General features: G+C 45.2%; 1 protein-coding gene across 1 annotated transcript; it reads right to left on the bottom strand.

Moving 5' to 3' along the window:
- Nucleotides 1–152: 152 nt before the first annotated feature.
- Nucleotides 153–18,468, bottom strand: znf106a (zinc finger protein 106a). The gene is given in 23 exon segments (XM_029460413.1): nucleotides 153–1,455; nucleotides 2,212–2,358; nucleotides 2,570–2,641; nucleotides 3,474–3,545; nucleotides 3,633–3,752; nucleotides 4,046–4,108; nucleotides 4,335–4,526; nucleotides 4,642–4,758; nucleotides 5,086–5,220; nucleotides 5,496–5,641; nucleotides 7,030–7,079; nucleotides 7,168–7,930; nucleotides 8,272–8,586; nucleotides 8,886–8,946; nucleotides 9,078–9,232; nucleotides 9,415–9,484; nucleotides 9,739–10,219; nucleotides 10,377–11,857; nucleotides 11,859–12,258; nucleotides 14,083–14,277; nucleotides 15,779–15,840; nucleotides 16,294–16,376; nucleotides 18,364–18,468. Coding segments are annotated over 22 exon segments (5,205 nt in total). The 5' UTR covers nucleotides 16,348–16,376; nucleotides 18,364–18,468; the 3' UTR covers nucleotides 153–1,401.
- Between the last annotated feature and the right edge of the window lie 52 nt (nucleotides 18,469–18,520).

The following is an 18,520-nucleotide window of genomic DNA, read 5'->3' as shown; positions in this document are numbered from 1 at the left end:
CACACACACACACATCAGCACCATAGAAGAAGACACACACACACATCAGCACCATAGAAGAAGACACACACACACATCAGCACCATAGAAGAAGACATACACACACACACACATACAAGAAGAAGACACACACACACACACACACACAATAGTTTTATGATGTTGCACCAATTTTTATTATTATTAACAATGTTTGATTGCACTTTCTTAAAAAATATCTCTTTATGAATAACAACTTGAAGAAACTCCGGACTGCCAGGTAACGGGTGAAATGCTCGCTTTCCTTAGATATTAAAAAAACAAGCGGGTGAGGCGAGTTTGGAAAATGGCGGCTGTGAGAACGTCGACGACGACAAAGTCTGCCAGAGAGCATCAGCTGGGCCGTCGCGCGGGTTAAAAGAAGCTTAATTAGCTTTTAAAACTTTAAACGGTTTGTGTATTCGGGGGTGAGGTATGGCATGGGAGATGAATCCTAAAACTTTCCTTCAAGCTCCTCCTCCGAACACCTCCTCGAAACATCCTTCACCTCCTCTTCATCAGAAAAGTGTCTTCACTGTGAAGACTTCTGCTCGATGCTTCAAATATTAAACCAACTCTCCAAAACAAACGTCTCCACGGAGGAGATAAAAACAGAACGCCACTCACTCAGGGTCAAACCACATTTAGGAAGAATAAACCCACATGTAGGACCACACACACTCACACACACACACACACACACACACTCATCACGTCCTGGCTCTGTTATCACGGCAAATGTAAAACATTTAAATGGCAGCTTCAGGCCACATCACACAACACTGCACCAAAGTCCCTCAACGCCTCGAGATCACGAGCAACAGAAGAAAACACGAAACTGTCAAAACAAAAAAAAGATGTTTGTTAGAAACTGTTTTCAAAATAAATGAAACTCCTTCAAAATAAAACAATCACACCGCTGAACTCTAAATCACTCGTCAGTTGTGGCTACGTGTCGCTCCACATGACGTCACAACTGCACTACAACAATAAAAACATCTCTCATGCCATAGAGCCGTCGCCCAACCAGACGATGGTCATCTGTTGCAGCGACGACGGGAAAGCGGAGCAGATCCCTCGGATACCGGCAACACTGGAGTTTCTTCAATCAACAAAAGTTTCTTCGTCTTGTATTTGGTCAGTGAGAAGAGGAGCGGCAGTCCTGACACACGGAGAGGAAGGTGTGTGTGTAGAGCGCAACACAACCCGTTCACCATGTGGTATGGTTGGATTCCAACACCGAACATAAAGGATGGAGTCGTCAGACGCCACTCGTCGGGCTCGAAGGGAGCTGTTAAATCAAGTGGGTCCCAAGAACATCCCCCCAATATGGGAGGTTAACAGGGGGGGGGGGGGGGGGGAGCAGGAGGGACACCAGCTGCCTTAAGGCTCCAGTTCAGTCTCCTCCGCGTGTTTCTGCATGTGCACCAGCATCGCCTGCAACACAAACACACACACACACACACACACACACACACACACACACACACACACACACACACACACACACACACACACACACACACACACACACACACACACACACACCGTCAGGAACCGTTCTCCATCGACATCTGGACTTTATGCATATTTCATATTATATTCAATGCAGAACAAATACACGCAGGACGTTTGTGTAAATTTTAAACTGATTATTATTTCTGGTTTTATTGCATCAGAGGAGTTTTGATGTTTTTTTAACAATCATACAAACTTATATTTTATATAAAAAAAGTTTAATTCAATAATAATCTTTAAAAATAACTTTCATTGAGTTTTCCTTACAGAAATTAATTTAATTAAATACATTATTTAATTAAAGTATATATATTTATATATTTATGTACAAAAAAAACTGTTCCTGTGTTTCTGAGATCTTTTTAAAATGTAAATTCATGCATAGTTCCTTAAACATTATATAATATGATATAAGAAGTTAATATAAGTTCTATAAACCACATTTTATGAACATATTTCAGTATAATGGTTAACTGCTGCAACAGACGCTTCATGATCACTTCATTTTAGGTGAAATTGTTCAAAACGTCAGTGTAAATAAAGTTTTATTAAAGAAAAAACTCTTCTTTATTTATGTTTCTACTTCAGTGGGTTAGAAACTCTGGTCGTGACCCAGTTCTAAAGGCGAAGTATCTCCTCGACAGACTGAAAGACTTAATAAAGTTTTCTTGGTACCTGCTTGGAGCTGCTGCGTGCACAGAAGAACTCTTCACACTTTCTCCAGCGGCACTTCAGCGTCTGCGAGGCGGCCGCGCTGTGTTCGCTGACCAGGTGCTGCTGCAGATGCTCCATCAGCCCGAACACCATCGAGCAGCCGTGCCACTGTCAATGTAAGATATATAATATTTATGAGGAGGAAGAGGATCATCGCTCCCCGTCGGCTGATTTATTTCAGCAGATTTAAATTGAATATTTCCTGCATCAGAGTTTATATTTGAGTTTTTAAAAAGATGGAAGTGAACATTCGTCAGATTCCTTCTATAATAACTAAACACACTGAAGTCCTGCAGTAATGTCGGCTCCCTCGTCTCACCCCGCAGCGGTGGTTCTGCATCAGGTTCAGCTTCACGGCCTGCACGCTGCCGTCGTAACAACCCGTGTAGATCTGAAACACGCAAACACAAAAACCATGTTTTGCAAATATCAAAAAACTTGTTTCTCTTCGTCCATTTTAATTTAATTATTAGATTCTTTCTCTTTTTGCGTTACTTATTGTTGATGCTGTTCAACCTCAGAACCCTGAATCTTTTCTATCACCAGTTTAATATCTGTGGCTGCTCATGATGTGTTTAATTTATAAAACATTGTGTTTAATCTAACATAAACAGGTGAAACATTAAATATTCTCAGTATGTTTAAGTGTATTTATATTTAGTATTGATGAAATATTTCCTCGTTTATTTTCACATTTTTCCAGCGTAGAGCATCAAATCTTAAAATACGTTATGCAAAATACAAGTTTTTGTAAATTCCTGCATTTGTTTCTTTTCTGTGAATTTCAAGTTATTTTTACTCCGACAGTAAAGAATCTGTACATCATACAGTTTAGAAAAACTGTTAATATATAATATATAATATAATAAATATATATATATAGTTATATTTATATATATATATATACACATATAAAAAATAAATATATATTTCCTTTATATATATATATATATATTTATATAAATAATATAAATATATATATATATATAAAAATAAAGAAAATATATATATTTATATATATATAAATATTAATAAAAATAAAAATATATATTTATATATCTAACATAAAAAAGCAAAAACAGGTGAAACATTAAATATTCTCAGCATGTTTAAGTGTATTTATATTTAGTATTGATGATGTCTAACGAGCGTCTCTGATATATTTCCTTGTTTTATTTCACATTCCTCTGAGTGTGTATGTCTGGCAGGAGCCGGTTCCTCACCAGGTTCTTGTGGATGGTCATACACATCAGCATGTCCTTGTGTCCAGCGTAGACCTGCAGCAGCTCGTGAGACTGGAGAGAAATGCAGACGTAGAAACACATTTAAAAGAGTGAGTTGGCTCTAACACTAATATTCTGTGAAGGTTTCACGGTGCAGACCTGCAGGTCGTAGACGCGGACCAGCTTGTCCAGACACGCCGTCACCATCACCTTCCCCAGGACGGACACGACTGTGACAGCGTGACTGTGGCCCTTATAGACCCGCACCAGCTCTCCTGTCTGCAGAACATAAACTCTATTCATACGTCTCTCAAACATCAGGATTCACTGTGCTTATGGATTTTATTCTGAAGTAAGGAGTTATAAACACGCAACATCAAGTCCTTATGTTTAAACTGGAGAATAATAATAATAATAATTAATTAAAATAAATCCTCCAGGTTACAGGACAAGTCAAATGTTTTACTTCCCCAGAATAAACACACCAACGACATGGTGTGTGTGTGTGTGTGTGTGTGTGTGTGTGTGTCTCTGTGTCTCTAATATACAGAGACAGGAACAGGACGACTCACATGGATGTTGTGCGCGTAGACACACTGATCACTGGAGCCGCTGAACACCAGGTCGTTGATCACCTGAGAGACGAGGGAATAAACTCAAATTAAAACAATAATAAAACTAAACTCATAAAATGTAAAACATGAGACATATTCAATAATGATCCCAGATAATTGTTTGCGTACATCAACATGATGGATGATAGTTATTATAGTTTATGGATCTAAAACATAAACATATTTACATACAACATAAAACACGTGAGATGTTCGTCCACAACAACGACGTGGACGCTCAGGTTACCTTCATGCAGAGCACGGGCTTGGTGTGTCCCTCCAGCGTGCGCAGCAGCAGGCCGCTCTTGGCGTCTCTCACGCTGATGGTGTTGTCGTAGGAGCCGACCAGCAGGATCCTGCGGGCTCCTTCCTGCGACGACGCCAGGCAGCTGACGGCTCGCGGCCCGTGGCACTCAAACACTTCCATCTGCTTGTTCGTCTGAAACCAAGAACAACATTTAAACTACATTTCCAGACAGTTTGTTCATCACCAGCTCCTCCTCTGGGAGTGACTGTAACTAACAGTGTCGCTGTAGGAGCACCGCGTGTCTCACCTTGAGGTTAAAGGTCACCACTGTGCCGTTGGCCAGGCCAGCGTACAACACCTTCCAGCGACTGTGGAGGCAGAGGACTCGGTCCGACAGAGGGAACTGCTGCTCCAGCTCTCGCGTCTGTGGCGGTGAAACAACATTAATTTAATTAATTAATTAATTTGTGTTTTTAGAAAGAAAATGTTTTATAATCTCACATAATGTTTTGACTTCAATCTCAGAATTTGACCTCCGTCGGCTCCATTACTTATAAATGTTTTACTTACAGTAGCTCTAATACATCGTCGTACTTCTGTCATGTGAATAAGAGATGATTAATCTTGTGGCTCTGCACTAATGGTTTAATTAAAGAGTCCAAATCAACAAACGACCGACACAATAAAGACAATAAAGTCCAATCATTAACCGACCGCCCGGCCAGATCAAAGCGATCATGAACATGTTCACCTTGAGGCTGTAGCAGCAGATGGTCTGGTCACTGGAGCCAGAGTACAGCCGGCGGTGCAGGCTGGGAGCCGCGGACACCAGCAGGCAGCTCACTTTGGAGCTGTGACCCTCAAACACACCGACACATCGATGACTCTGCAACGACAAGAACACACGTTTGAGGCGCTGCACAGAACGTCTTCACATTCACAGCTTCGAATGTCCGTCGCCTTAAAAACTAATGAGATCTAATGCTACTAATAATATAATATTAATATTATTAGTGCATCTTTATCTGCAGCTGTGCACAAATACAAGTTTTAAAAACAAGAAACAGCTGCGCAGCGTTCAAGTGCTGATTTAGAATTCAAACGTTATGAACTGTTGTTGCATTCATGGAAAATAGGAAATAACACAATTGCGACACGCACCACGAGGTCGAAGGCTTTGACGGTCCGATCTCCTGAACACGTGTACAGCAGCCCGTTGTAGATCTGCATGGCGTTGGCCGCCTCCTGGTGGCCCTCGAACACACCTTCAGTGGGCAAATCATCCTCGCCGTGGTCAGAGGACGCGTCTGTGAAACACAAACAGACGGGAGACAAGAGGGAGATGGAGTTCACTTTAAATGTCATACATGACGTGTTATCTTCGAAGCTTATGACAACATATTCACAGGGTCGTAGGGTCACAGGGTCGTAGGGTCACAGGGTTACAGGGTCACAGGGTTACAGGGTCACAGGGTTACAGGGTCGTAGGGTCACAGGGTCGTAGGGTCACAGGGTCGTAGGGTCGTAGGGTCACAGGGTCGTAGGGTCACAGGGTTACAGGGTCACAGGGTTACAGGGTCACAGGGTTAGAGGGTCACAGGGTTACAGGGTCGTAGGGTCACAGGGTCGTAGGGTCACAGGGTCACAGGGTCGTAGGGTCACAGGGTCACAGGGTCACAGGGTCGTAGGGTCACAGGGTCGCGATCCTTTTTACACGTAGAAAGAAACAACTCAAATATTCAGATCTTAGCTTTTCACGTTTTCTTTTGGTCATCAGATTTAAATGTCCTCTAACTTTCCCTCTTCAGCGTTTGAAGTGGAGCTTCTGGATGTTTTCCTCTGCCAGGGAAACGAGCGATCTGTCCCTCAGAGTAAATATACACATTCTCAGAAAGTGGCGTCCGTCACGGCACTCATCGGCTCGTCCAGCGTCACGGCAGCTCTATGAATATCTTGCCCATAAAAAGTAATTCTGGCACTTTGGACTATTTTAACCTGAAGGAGGAAGACGTTTCTAATTCTGGCTGCTCAGACAAACATCACGACTACGGGCGGAGTGGCGGTGACGGTGTGACGGTGTGACGGTGTGGCGGTGGCGGTGTGGCGATGTGCTGCCATCACTGCAAAATGTTCTTAGTTGTAAAGATGTATATGTTTTTTATAAATAAATAAATAAGATTTATTACTAAAAACAATATTATTTAATTTTTAAAAAGACGTTATAATTTATAATCACGTATAGAAGACGAACACTTTTAAGATTCAATAAAATAAAAATATTTATAGAAAAACCTTTCAGGATTAAAGCCGACAATATTTTCTAATATTGTTTGAGATTTAAATAATAAACATATATATAATATATAATATAAAAACTTTCTCCGAGACTAAAGCCACAAAATAAATGTGTTTTTAAAAGAAATATTTTGGTTATACTTTCAGAGAATATGCAGTTTAGTTTCTCATCTTTAGTCTCTATTATATATATTATATATATATTATTATAATAATATATATTATATATATATTATTATAATATCACCGGCTGCATCAAGTCTTCATGTCTCACATTTTTGAAAGCGTGCGCCGCTGCATTTGTAATTAAACTATTTCCAACGTGTCCACGTGGTACTAACTTCTGTGGGAGCGTAACCCGACCTTCATACGTCAACAAACTCTCCAGAGACGAACGTACCTGACGAGATCTTCGACGTCTTGGCCGACGAGACGGGAAACGGCATCTCGCTGTGAGGAGGAGAGGAGGACACGATGAGAGGTTTTATACGCTCAATACGCCGACATGTAAGTGTGACACGGTTTCCAGAAGTCTCACCTCTCGGAGGATTTGCACACGTCCATGTCGCTGGTGGAGGTGACCTCGTTGCAGGCCAGGCTCTGCGGCTCAGGTCTGGAGGAGTCTGGCACCATGTGGAGCTGACAGGCCGCGGTGACCTCCATGCTTTCTTCTGACGTGAGTTCAGCGTGAGCCGCCTGGGGAAGCTCCACCATGTGTTTGGGGGACTCGGGGTCTTCTTTCTCAAGTTTAACGGTGGGAAACAGCCGTCTGGAGGCTTCCTCGGCGCCCTCCATGTGCTGGTCGCCCTCTCTATCCTCGGAGGGCAGCGTGGAGGTGCTCACCTGAGAGCTTCCACTGGGCCTCCTGCGGGGTCGGAGCCACCTCGGCCTCAAGGCCTCTCCGTCCATCTCGGTGTCGCTGCTCTCCGGCTGCTCCGTGCCTTGAGCCTTCTTCAACACTTTCCTCTTCTTCAGCTTCCTTACACGCTTTCCGCTCCTCAGCTCAGACGGAGAGGCGGGCAGATTGAGGGCTGAGGGGGGCTGAAAGCACTGCGTGGCTGCACAGTCGGCGACGCTCCCCACCTCAGAGCTCCTCCTGCTGGCCAACAGAAGCTTCAGGGGAGCTTTGGAGTCGGGCAAAGAGGCGAGACAGTTCCTCGTTGCCTGCACGGCCCTCTCTGTCGTCTCCACCAGTCCCGATAAGCTCTCTTTGCAGTCTGCAGGGTCGTTGAACTTCTCCCAGTTATGTTCTGTGTTGGTTTGGCAGAGCTCAGGAGACGGCTGGAACTGAAGGACATGATCTGCAAGAGTTGGATGCACATGAATCAGTGCACTGGAGGGACGTCACGTTATTGCACTTCACTAAATGTAAAGAGTGCAGGTTAAACACATGATTGTCTGTTATGTGCTTTACAGTTCTTCCTATGATTTAAGCTCCTTTATGCATGAACCCTTTAAAGGTCAAAGGTTATGGGGTTGTATTGAGGGTCTAAAGTGCTGAATGCAGCCAGTTCCTCATGAAACATTTGAACAATCTTTACATCCATGTTTTATAGATTAGTCTTTTCTTTTTACTACATATAAAAGTCACCAGCTGTCCTTCTGAGGTTTTGCATGCAAACAATGTTCTGTATGAGGTCACCTGGTGAAGAGGCTGCAGGAGGCGGAGCCTGCAGCTGCGGGGTGGTGCTGTGAGCACAGTGGGTGACGTTCGCCACAGCGTCCATCTCTGAGCTGACATGGACCGGAGACTGAGGCTCCTGCTTGATGACCAGGGGCATGAAGGGGAGGCTGGAGGAGGGAGGGGAGGCGCGCTCGTCAGGAGGACTCGGGCTGCAGGTGGCAGCAGCGCCGGGGACAGGGGAGAGCAGAAGGGAGGCGGACATGTGAGGCTCGGCTTCTACTGAATCCATCTTTTCTTCTTTCAGCTTCACCTGAGGGGCTTCCTCCAAACTCCCTGTTTGAAAAACACAAGTTGTGGTTCAGGTTCACTGGCAGGAGAAGTGAACATTTTATTAAACATCATTTCATGTATTCCAGCCTGGTCTCCTAAACAATCCCAAACTAAACTGTTTGTTTTTGAATCAATGTGCAGATGTTGAGGTGGAGGACTTCCTCTTACTCATCTTACTCATCTTACTCATCTTACTCATAGTAGTAGGTAGAAGTAGTTCAAGTTACAACGTTTAAAAGTGCAACGTGCTCCAGCAGGAAACAGGTTTGTGAGAGAGGAGACAGCTCAGACTACGTCCTCACCTTGCATCCCTTTTAGTAAGTCGATGCGCTTGTTTCTCAGTGTGCTCATCTCTCCAGTCATCTGCGTGATACAGAAATCAGAGTTATTACTTTGTATTGTGATCAAACACACACGCACACACACACACACACGCACACACACACACACACACACACACACACACACACACACACACACACACGTCGTGTTACCTGCTGTTTGACCACCATGAGACGCTGCACCTCCATGTAAGCAGCCTCCAGTGCAGCCCGGGCCTGGATCAGGCTGCTGTCCACCGTCTGCAGGGAGCGACTCAGCTCGTCCTCCCGCAGAGACACGGCCAGCAGCTGGTCGATCTGCAAACGCTCTGCACAGAAAGACACGTATGAAGCGTCTGAAGCTGCTAAATCAAACATCTCACTGAAACATTAGTCGGGCTGCAACCAACGACTATTTTCTCCATTAATCAATCGTGGGGTCTGAATGTTGCAGCTCCACGGGACGTGATACTAAACACGACTTCATTCATGCAGCTGAACTCTTACGAACCTTTTTTGGATTTGACTTTCCTCCTTTTGTTGTTGTGTTCCAGGCAAGACGTCTCTGCACTCGGAGCGTCCTGCAGGAGACAGGAGAGAGTCACGTTCTGCCCGTTTTAACAAATAGACACAGATAAAAAGGGTTTCTTCACGCAGACGTCTGTTAAAATAGATTTAGCATCGCACTCCTGTGACGTCATCAAACCTCACGATGGACAGAATCACAAATGTTGTCTTTTCTTAGAAAGCGTTCAAAAGGAAGATTTTATCAGAGACAAATGTTTAATGTTTAAACTGGATTAACACGTTCAGGGACTCGGCTTCCTGTACTCACCCCGGCGGCTCTCCGCCTCTTCCCCGTCCCCTGGCCGTCGTACAGCTCCGTCCCCGAGCTGCTGTCCCCGAGCACCGAGTCCGACCGCAGCAGCGCCTTCACCGTCGCAGACGTCGGCTTGTCGGGCTGCTTCTGCGCTTTAGCATCAAACTGTCCGAGCATCTGCTCCACCTCCTTCTGACGCCGAGGGTCTTCGTGCGCTCGAGAGAAGATGGGATCGGGAGAAGCGAAGGATCCCTGCTGCTCCGAGCTGAGGGCTTCTCTTAGTGCCGTCTCCTCCTTCGACATGAGGGATGTGAACAGGGAGTGAGTGGACGCAGGGGCGATGCTGCTCTCTGACAGGGAGCGTTTTCGGGAGGCGGGGACGTCCATCAACGACTCCCACTGGAAACCCTCCAGCAGGGGAATGTGGCCTTCCTCCTGGCTCTGGTCCTCCTGGCTCTGGTCCTCCTGGTCGATCGGCACCATCTCTATCCCGAACCTGCAGCACAGACGGCACAAAGCGTGAGCTGGAGGTGAAGTGAATGTTCTTTGTTATGTGCCTTCAATAAATCAAATCATAATATTAAGATATGTTTACATGATGAAGCACAAGACTGATGTTATTAACTTTGACTAGATATAAGTAATAATATCACCTGGGCATGCCTTTCCCTTTGTCCTGCTTCTTCCTGACCTCCTGATAAACCTGTTCCCAGTTCACGTTGCGTCGAGACCCAGAGGAGCTGATGAGCTGCCGCACGGTCGGTTTCAGCCCCGAGTCCTTTTCGGTGTCACTTCTCCGCGACTCGCTGAGGTTTCGCACCCGCCGGGCGATGTTCAGGTTGGGCTCGTGGCCTCCTGCTTTGCTCTTGGAGCTCATGTGTTTGGTCAGGTCACGTTTCAGGACGGGAGGAAGGTCAAGTTTGGACAGACTTGGCGTGTTTGAGCCGGAGACCGTCTGAGATTCACCACTTCTGGAGGTGTCGCTCTCTGAGCTCTGCCCGGCTTCCACAGCCTGCATGGCTTCGTCCGCTGGGCACGTCTCCTTCTCCGCCCTCTTCCCGTTCTCCTCCACTTCCTGGCTCGAAGCTGCAGCGTCTGAGCTCTCCATGGTCGAGGTGCTGACTTGCAATAACTGGAGAAACTGGCTGCTGTCTGGAGATTGCAACACAGGCTTCTCCGGCCTGTTGGAGTCCGGTACTTGTGCTTTAGCTGCATTCTGCCGGTTCTCTTTATTCACTCCGATCTGACTCTGATCCTTCTGCTGCTCCTCCACAATGTGCAGAGTCGTCTCCATCCTGTTGTTTCTGTCCACAGAGCTCCTCTTTTCTAACACCATCTGTCGGGCTTTCTTCACCGTTTCTGGAAGCTGCCGTTCTTGCCTCGACTGAAGGGGCCCGACCGCTGGAGCCTGGGAGCTGAAGCCGCTCTGCTTCACGGGGGACTTTGGTTGTGCCTGCGCTTGACTGGAGGCGAGTTGTGCTCCACTGTTGAGAGCGGGAAGCGAGGACATCTTCCGATCTTTGTGCAGCGATGGCTTATTTGCCTTCTGATTGGACGCACCCGATGGGACGTTCTGCTGGGCTTCTCTCTGAGCGCTGCTGCTTCTGCTCCCGCTGCTGCTCCTCTCTCTGGGTTTGCTTTTGGGGTTTGCTTTATGCTTCCCTTTCTCTTCCACACTCGATGTCAACTGCCCAGTTTTCTGCTCAGGTCGGGGTTGCCTGTTAAGGGCGCTGGTGTCCTGCGCCTTGTCTTGTTTCTGGGGTTTGGGGACTTTGGCGTACTTCTCTGATGAGTTTGTGTTGGTTTCTTTATGGGGCACGGATTCAAACCCCTTAGTGACTGGATAGGGAGTCCAGCGACACGCTTTGTCCAGCTTTGGATTGCTACCAAAGGCTTTAGAGCTCTTACTGCTGCTGTGGTCGGGTTCTGCTGTTTGCCCCTCCCCGTTCTGCAGCCCGTCACCCTGCGGACCTCCCTGCTCGTTGGCTGTATTCTGAAACTGATTAAGAGCGCGGGCGAAAACATTTGGAGGAGGTGGATACATGGGACACGGCCCGAACAGGCTCAGGGGCTGGGTTCTTCGAGGGATCAGGGAAATGTTGTTCCGACCGTAGACCCCGTTGCTGCTGCCGCCAGTTACTCAACCACGGCAGTCGACTTTGCTGATTGCCAGAAACCGCAGCCTGGTCCCACTGCTTGTTGCCCAAACCTGTGTGGCTCTGCAAGCTTCCACCAGAAAACTCTCCAGATGCCCATTTCTGAAGGTTGGGAGGCTCCTGAGCGTGCCAGGTGGCGCTCTTCCCCTGCTTACCGTGCTGCCAGGGCGGTGCCTCTCCTGCTTTGGCATCATATCGGTTGCTCCTGTACCAAGTCCTGTGGGGACTGAATCCAGAGAAGCCCTGTGATTGCTGCTTCCAGGCACACTCCAGCCGGTAACGCTCCTTAGCTTCTTTGAGCTTCTGCTGGAACTCCTCCTTCCTCCGTCGATCCTCTTCTTCCTGGGCCAGCTTCACAGCAGCAGCCTCCTTTTCTTTTCTACAAACAAAAGACAATATAAATATGTATATATGTTGCGAATGTCTTCGTCTCAGGCAGCTGTTTTCATGAATGTTTGCCAAATCGACTTCTGCCCTTCCTGCCTTTTTCACTTTCTTGTTTTAACCAGCAGTGAAAAATAATAAAACAAGATCTACAATATTCAAGCAATGAGCCATTTTGTGGTGAGAGAAACAAATCCTAGTGAGGCGACATGTTTCTAACCCTAACCTGTGTCACAGTGCTGCTTCTCACCTGCCAACAGCACTTTCTGTGTTTTGGGACGTGTGGAGCCCACTGCTGGACGGGAGTTTTATTTTTACATTTGCTGCATTTCAGATACACTTGAATCTGTTTAACAAGACCAAGGGTCAGGCTCAGTGTGACCTCCAGCAGAGGGAAGAGATCTGACACGAGCCGACGGCTTCACAAAGCTTCACACACACGTCCCACTTTCTTAAACTAGACTTTCCGACATTGTGTTTTAAGCCAAACATGCACACACGAGTCCTGCAGGACGACTCATTGGAGCTGTGTGTGTTTAAACATTCCTAAAACCACAGCTGTAATCCAGGAGTCAGAGCAACGCCGGGTGGCAGTGAGAGTTGTGTCTGTAGCGCGCAGCAGACTCGCGTCTCAACTCTGTGTGTGCAGTCATGCTTTTATTTTGGGCTGCCGTCCTGACATACGACTCCGGCCGCAGCTCAACGAGAAGCAGCAGCTAAAACCAGCCTGTGAGCGCCGCGGGGCAACGATGTGACTATACAAGGCACGCACCACACACTCAGGACACACTCAGGACACACTCAGGACACACTCAGGACACACTCAGGAGTGTGTGGTTCAATCATAACAACCTTTCAACACAAGACTCGTTTTTAACGGTTCATCTCAATAATGTTGTCATGGAAACATTGAGTCCCACTGAAATAAATTAACTTTCATAAGTTAATTGTTCCTTTAAGCTCTGAACTGCTGATCAAATGCCACGTTGAAAATAAAGAAATAAAATAAAAACTGTCATTTCTCATATTCACAACTGTGAATACTGTGTCGAGCGATAAAACGATCTGCAGCCACGGTCGAGATCCTACAGTCGTGTCTAAGCCGCGTGATCTCCAGCTGCCTCACAAGGTAACCTGATTTGGGCAGACGAGGAGGAGGAGGAGGAGGAGGAGGAAGAACTCTGTGACATGATTACAGACACACTGTAGTTCACTTTGACAGAATTTATTCAGCTTTTTGAAATGAAAAATTATCAAAATCTGCAGGAAAAGTTTCCTCTTGGTGTTCTGGACTTTCTCTTTGTGTTGCACTGAATGAAGTCCGGCCGGCGTTTGTTATTAAGTTTAACCTTAAAACCTGAAACACTTTCAAACCCTTATTCACAACACTAACAATTAGATCAACCGTTGAAAAGAAAATGATGTTTTCACCAATAAATTGTAATAAAACTGCCTCCAGCTCAAGAGTTAATAACACGGTATTTAGAGGGATTTATTCAGCACAAAATCTGTAACTCATGGTGTCAAAAAGAGCATAAACTTCTACCATGAAGTTCCCAGCCCGTGTGCACGCTGAGCGTTCACACTTAAACAGGTGCCGAACCAAAACACAATTCATATCACAAATGAGAGAAAAGCTCGAGGCGGTGCTGAGCTGCGTCTCAAACTAGTCTTCAGGCTCCAGCTCTCAGATGATGAATCCCACTTCTGTGGGACATCTGCTGCTGACCAGCTCTCACCCTAAACACCCGCCTGTGCCCTAAAACAGACTAACCCGGTCTACGGCAGAGAGGGGAGTGGAAGAGCTCGAGAGTTTTACCTGATCTGTTGTTTTCTCCTCTCGATCAAGTCCACGAAGGCCTGGTCGAAGTAGTCCTCGTCGTGGTCGTTCCCAGCATGCTTCTGCTCTGCAGCCTCCACATTGTGCTTGTGCGTGGGACTGGAGATGTGGCTGGCATAATCAGTCAGGCTCACCACCGTCACCTTGCACACTCTGCACTCGTGTCCACAGTCCCTGGGGAGGGAAGGTGAGAGCGGGCGGTCAATCCTTCCTTCAGGCATCCTTCTGGTTTAGTCTATTTTTTTAGTTTTTTGTGCGTCTGCAGAGCCTGCAGCGACGTGCTCCGGCTCTACTTTCTGTTACTTCAAAGTGTAAATAAAATCAGGAGAGGAGAATACTCAACAATCCTTCAAACAGATCAGGAGGTCGCTAACTTAGTCTTTTTCTCTTGTTATAAAGAAGTTCAAATCTTTATCATCCTGATCTTGTTTTTCCTTTCTTCAGCGGGTCGCGTGTGGCAGGACGAGGGCGGGAGGAGCAGCCGGGCTGGACTCAGGCAGCATGTTAGTCGAGCTGTTTATGTCCAGCCGTGCAGCAACGGGACGCGAGGAGGGTGGAGAGGCACAGCGCCCGCAGCTTACTGCTCTTTCATGATGGTGTCCGCTGCGCTCTGAGGCTCTGCAGAAGGCAATGCCTGTATATGACTTCACACTCCTCTCTGAGAGGCAGCCCCCCCCCCCCCCCCCTCGTGACCAGCATGTGTTATCAGAACAGGCCTGAGCATCCTGCTGACCAATCCCGAGCAAAGCCTGTGAAACTGGAGCCGTGTGCAGCTGCTCAGAGCCTCCTCTCCCCCGTATGTCATCCTGCATCTCTGATGCTGCTTCTCCGTTTCTTTTTCAAATCTGTGTCATGGCACGCTGCCATTTTCTGACCTCTCGTGCAGGAAGATAGAGTTACTTTTATTTATTTGACACGTTATTGCTCCGCTGCAGAGGAATGCATCTTTTACTAAATCACTAAAACGTTCCTTTCATAATTCCTTCGACAGAAACATTACGTTTCATGCAAGAATGTCAGAAAATGCTGTTCCGCCTGTAAAATATGGAGATTTCCTGCTTTTCTCCGTTTTATCTCTTATTAAAGAGAATATATATTTGGGTTCTGATTCTATGATAAACTGATTCATCTCAAATGTAACCTCCAGAGTAATGACCGTTATATTTTACACCTGCCGGAAGTGACCACCATGTTTAAAAAGATGCCATCTTTGCATTTCAATGTTTATATGAAATGCCAGTAACTTAGCAACAAGTCGGGCCCTTCATCAGAATTTGCTCCGGTCCAGATTCCGTCGGAGCGCCGGGACACATACTTCCACTAATCTTCACGGGGTCACGAGATAGCCAGTTGCCTTCTCTCGGTCACGCCTGTTGTTCCGGAGAGATTGTGTCTAAATATATTTGCCACAGTCCAAACAGCTGCCGTATATCCACCCGCCTGATAACTGTCATGAACACGTGTCTCGTGACCCAAATACTTTCAGACTAAACTCCTGAAACAAAGTCAAACCTTTTGCATTTACGTTACTAATTCATTTTTAAATGGTGTATTAAATAAGATGCAATAATACTTCAAATGATGAGACTCGATCTTGTGCCGTCCTGGATTAATTGGGAAACAGAATGTGAAGATTTGAGTGGTGAAACTTGATCTCTGTGCAGGAACAACTCACCGGCCTTTGAGCTTCTCCAGCTCGCGGTGGTGCAGCATGCTCCTCATGTGCTCGTCCATCTCCTGCACAAACACAGCGGGAAATAAAGCTTTTCTTTTAAGCATCAATAACGTTGTGAATCCTGCAAGTTTGCTCGTGTAGTTAGACGCTGGATGGCACGTCTTTGATCCACAAGACGAGGAAACTTTGGATTTGGTGATTTTCAATTTCTCAGATCAACCAAAGAACATTAAGTTGTTTTTAAAGTGAAACAAACCATAAAATATTATTTATAATATTATTATTATTAGCTGAAAACATTGTCACAAAGATGAAAATAAAATGATTTAAATTAAATGATAAATTATATTATATAAATAGGTGTAATAACCTAAATAAAAGTATGTCAACAGGAACAAATCCCAACAAAATACTGCTGAATTTATTATCTATTAATTGTGTTCATGCAGCCTGCCCTCCTGAGTGTCTCAAACACAATCCTAGTATTATGAACACGTGTCTCGAGGGGGAACTACCTGCTTGGAGGCGTGGACCGTTTCACAGAGGATGCACTTTCTGTCTCTCGCCATCTTGAACACGAGTAGAAATCAGCCCATTCCTGTCAGCAGAGAGGATTTCATTAGGAAAAAGGATTCGAGCAACAACAAGTTCTTTAAAACCATCTTGAATTATAAATATAATAATAATGATGTGGGGCGGTGAATGTGGTTCAGGAGTTTGAGCTCTCATCTAGCCGACACAGTGGACTCATGTTCTCTAAACACCCTCACCAAACTATTCGACAACATAAGTCGGCACCGCAGCACCGAGTTCGAAACCGAACGGTCTAATTCCAGTCGGCTGATCCAGCAACTCTGAGGCAGCGGGGGGCTAAGTCTGGACTTGTTGAGCGTTCACAAACAGGGTGAGAAACTAACGCCACCCGCGGGTCAGAGGCGGGGGAAGATGTGCGGTGTGAGGTGCTTCTACACTAACCTCCTCAAGATGCAACGGATCACGTGGAGACATGATCCGTTGCAGACACATGTAAACGTTTGAAAGCACTCTTTTGTCTACGTAACGTCTAAAACAAGGTCGTAACAAAAACAAAACAAAAAGGAGTTCAAGTACAAGAACTTGTTATCCTTAGAAATGTTTTAATGACGTGTTTAGAATGATTTAATATACTTTTTATCGTATTGTTTTTATTGCATCGTTGTTTACTGAGTCTTGTTGTCATTTATCTTTTTACAAAAGAAAAGAAAAGCATAACTGTAAAATATAAAGTTAAAAAAAGAAGTTGGATCAGGACACTAACCGCAGAAAAGATGTTTCTAACCTTCCGACAGCCAACAAGACTCACTTATTTCTTATATGCTATTAGAAAATAGACCAATACTAATGTAATTTATCTATATTTATTCATAATGATTTAGTTTTTAAGAGCAGGGAGGGGAATAAAGGGGGGTGCATGAATCTGCAATACTGCATCATCACGTGTAGATTTCAGACCTTCATACGGTAAAAAACACAAAACTCAGGTTTCTTGTACACAATGATAAAGATTAAGCATTAATTTTCTGTCTATGATTTTAAGAAAGCACATTTACATGAGGCTTTCGTCTTATATCTGTTCCATCTATCAACGCAACCCGTTATTACCTTTATCGTAAAGAGCCACTAACAACAGCAAAGTTTAATATAGAATAAGCCTAAAAAGGAGATCCTTTCATTCTCATTAGTTCGGCCTATATTCTGTTTATTACATTATGACAGGTCTCACAATACCCCATCACCATTTCTCTTCACTCCCAAAGCACCAGAGGGCAGTTATTAATAATAGCAGCATGATGCAGGGGTCATGTTCCCCCGGTCTGGGGGGCTGCAGGCCGGACAGTGAAAGACCCCAAAGGAGTCTGATATCAGCTTCTGATGCACACATGGTACAACTATTAGAAAACAGAGGAAGGTGTTTGATGTGGGATTCATTTAGAAATTCACCACATGCAAACCTCATGCAAACACTGAGCAGGACAAGTTGCAGTAAAAGAGAAAGTTGAGATCTCATGGCTCTCTGAGCGAATGAGCAGCAACAGAGTAACTTCTGCATGAACTAGTTTCACAACAATGGTTTTAAATTAGCTTGCTAACAGTTGGCTAACTTTGTGCAGGAGTTTATCATCACATTTGAACATCTGGAGTTTCAAAAACAATTGCATTTGGTGTTTTAAAGGAAGGAAAGTTAGTAAACTGCAACAGAGAAGCCTTACTTTACAGTTGGAGTTTAAAATAAGCTAGCTGCTAGCTGCTAGCTGCTCAATTATATTAGAGAAATATAAACTGGTAATAATAACTGTATCAAAAAGCAAACAAGAAGATCAGCAGACAAACGAACTATGACTTCTAAATGAATTAGCTTAAACTGTAAAGTAAGATCATGTTAGCTAGTAGGTTAGCAAGCTAGCAACAACATGCTAGCCAGCGTAACCAACGTACACCAACGCTACTGTAGTCAAATATTTACTACAATATAAAAGCGTGAGGGAGTGCAGCTAAGACCTAATGTTTTTATACATTGTACATAGTGAGACAGGACAGGTGGCTACCTTTAAAACATCCAAATGTGTGTGGGGCTACTGCATGTTCTCATCCAGCGCTGAAGCTAACAACAACATCCGCCTCCTCCTCGACCCGCGAGGCGTTCAAGAGCATCGCTGGGTGGTCAGGAAAAACGAACACTCTGTTCAGTGCTGTGCAAAAAGT

Source organism: Cottoperca gobio, chromosome 22 (genome assembly GCF_900634415.1).
Source record: "Cottoperca gobio chromosome 22, fCotGob3.1, whole genome shotgun sequence".
In the NCBI taxonomy this organism is placed as follows: domain Eukaryota; kingdom Metazoa; phylum Chordata; class Actinopteri; order Perciformes; family Bovichtidae; genus Cottoperca; species Cottoperca gobio.
This window is presented reverse-complemented; position numbering and strand designations above follow the sequence as displayed.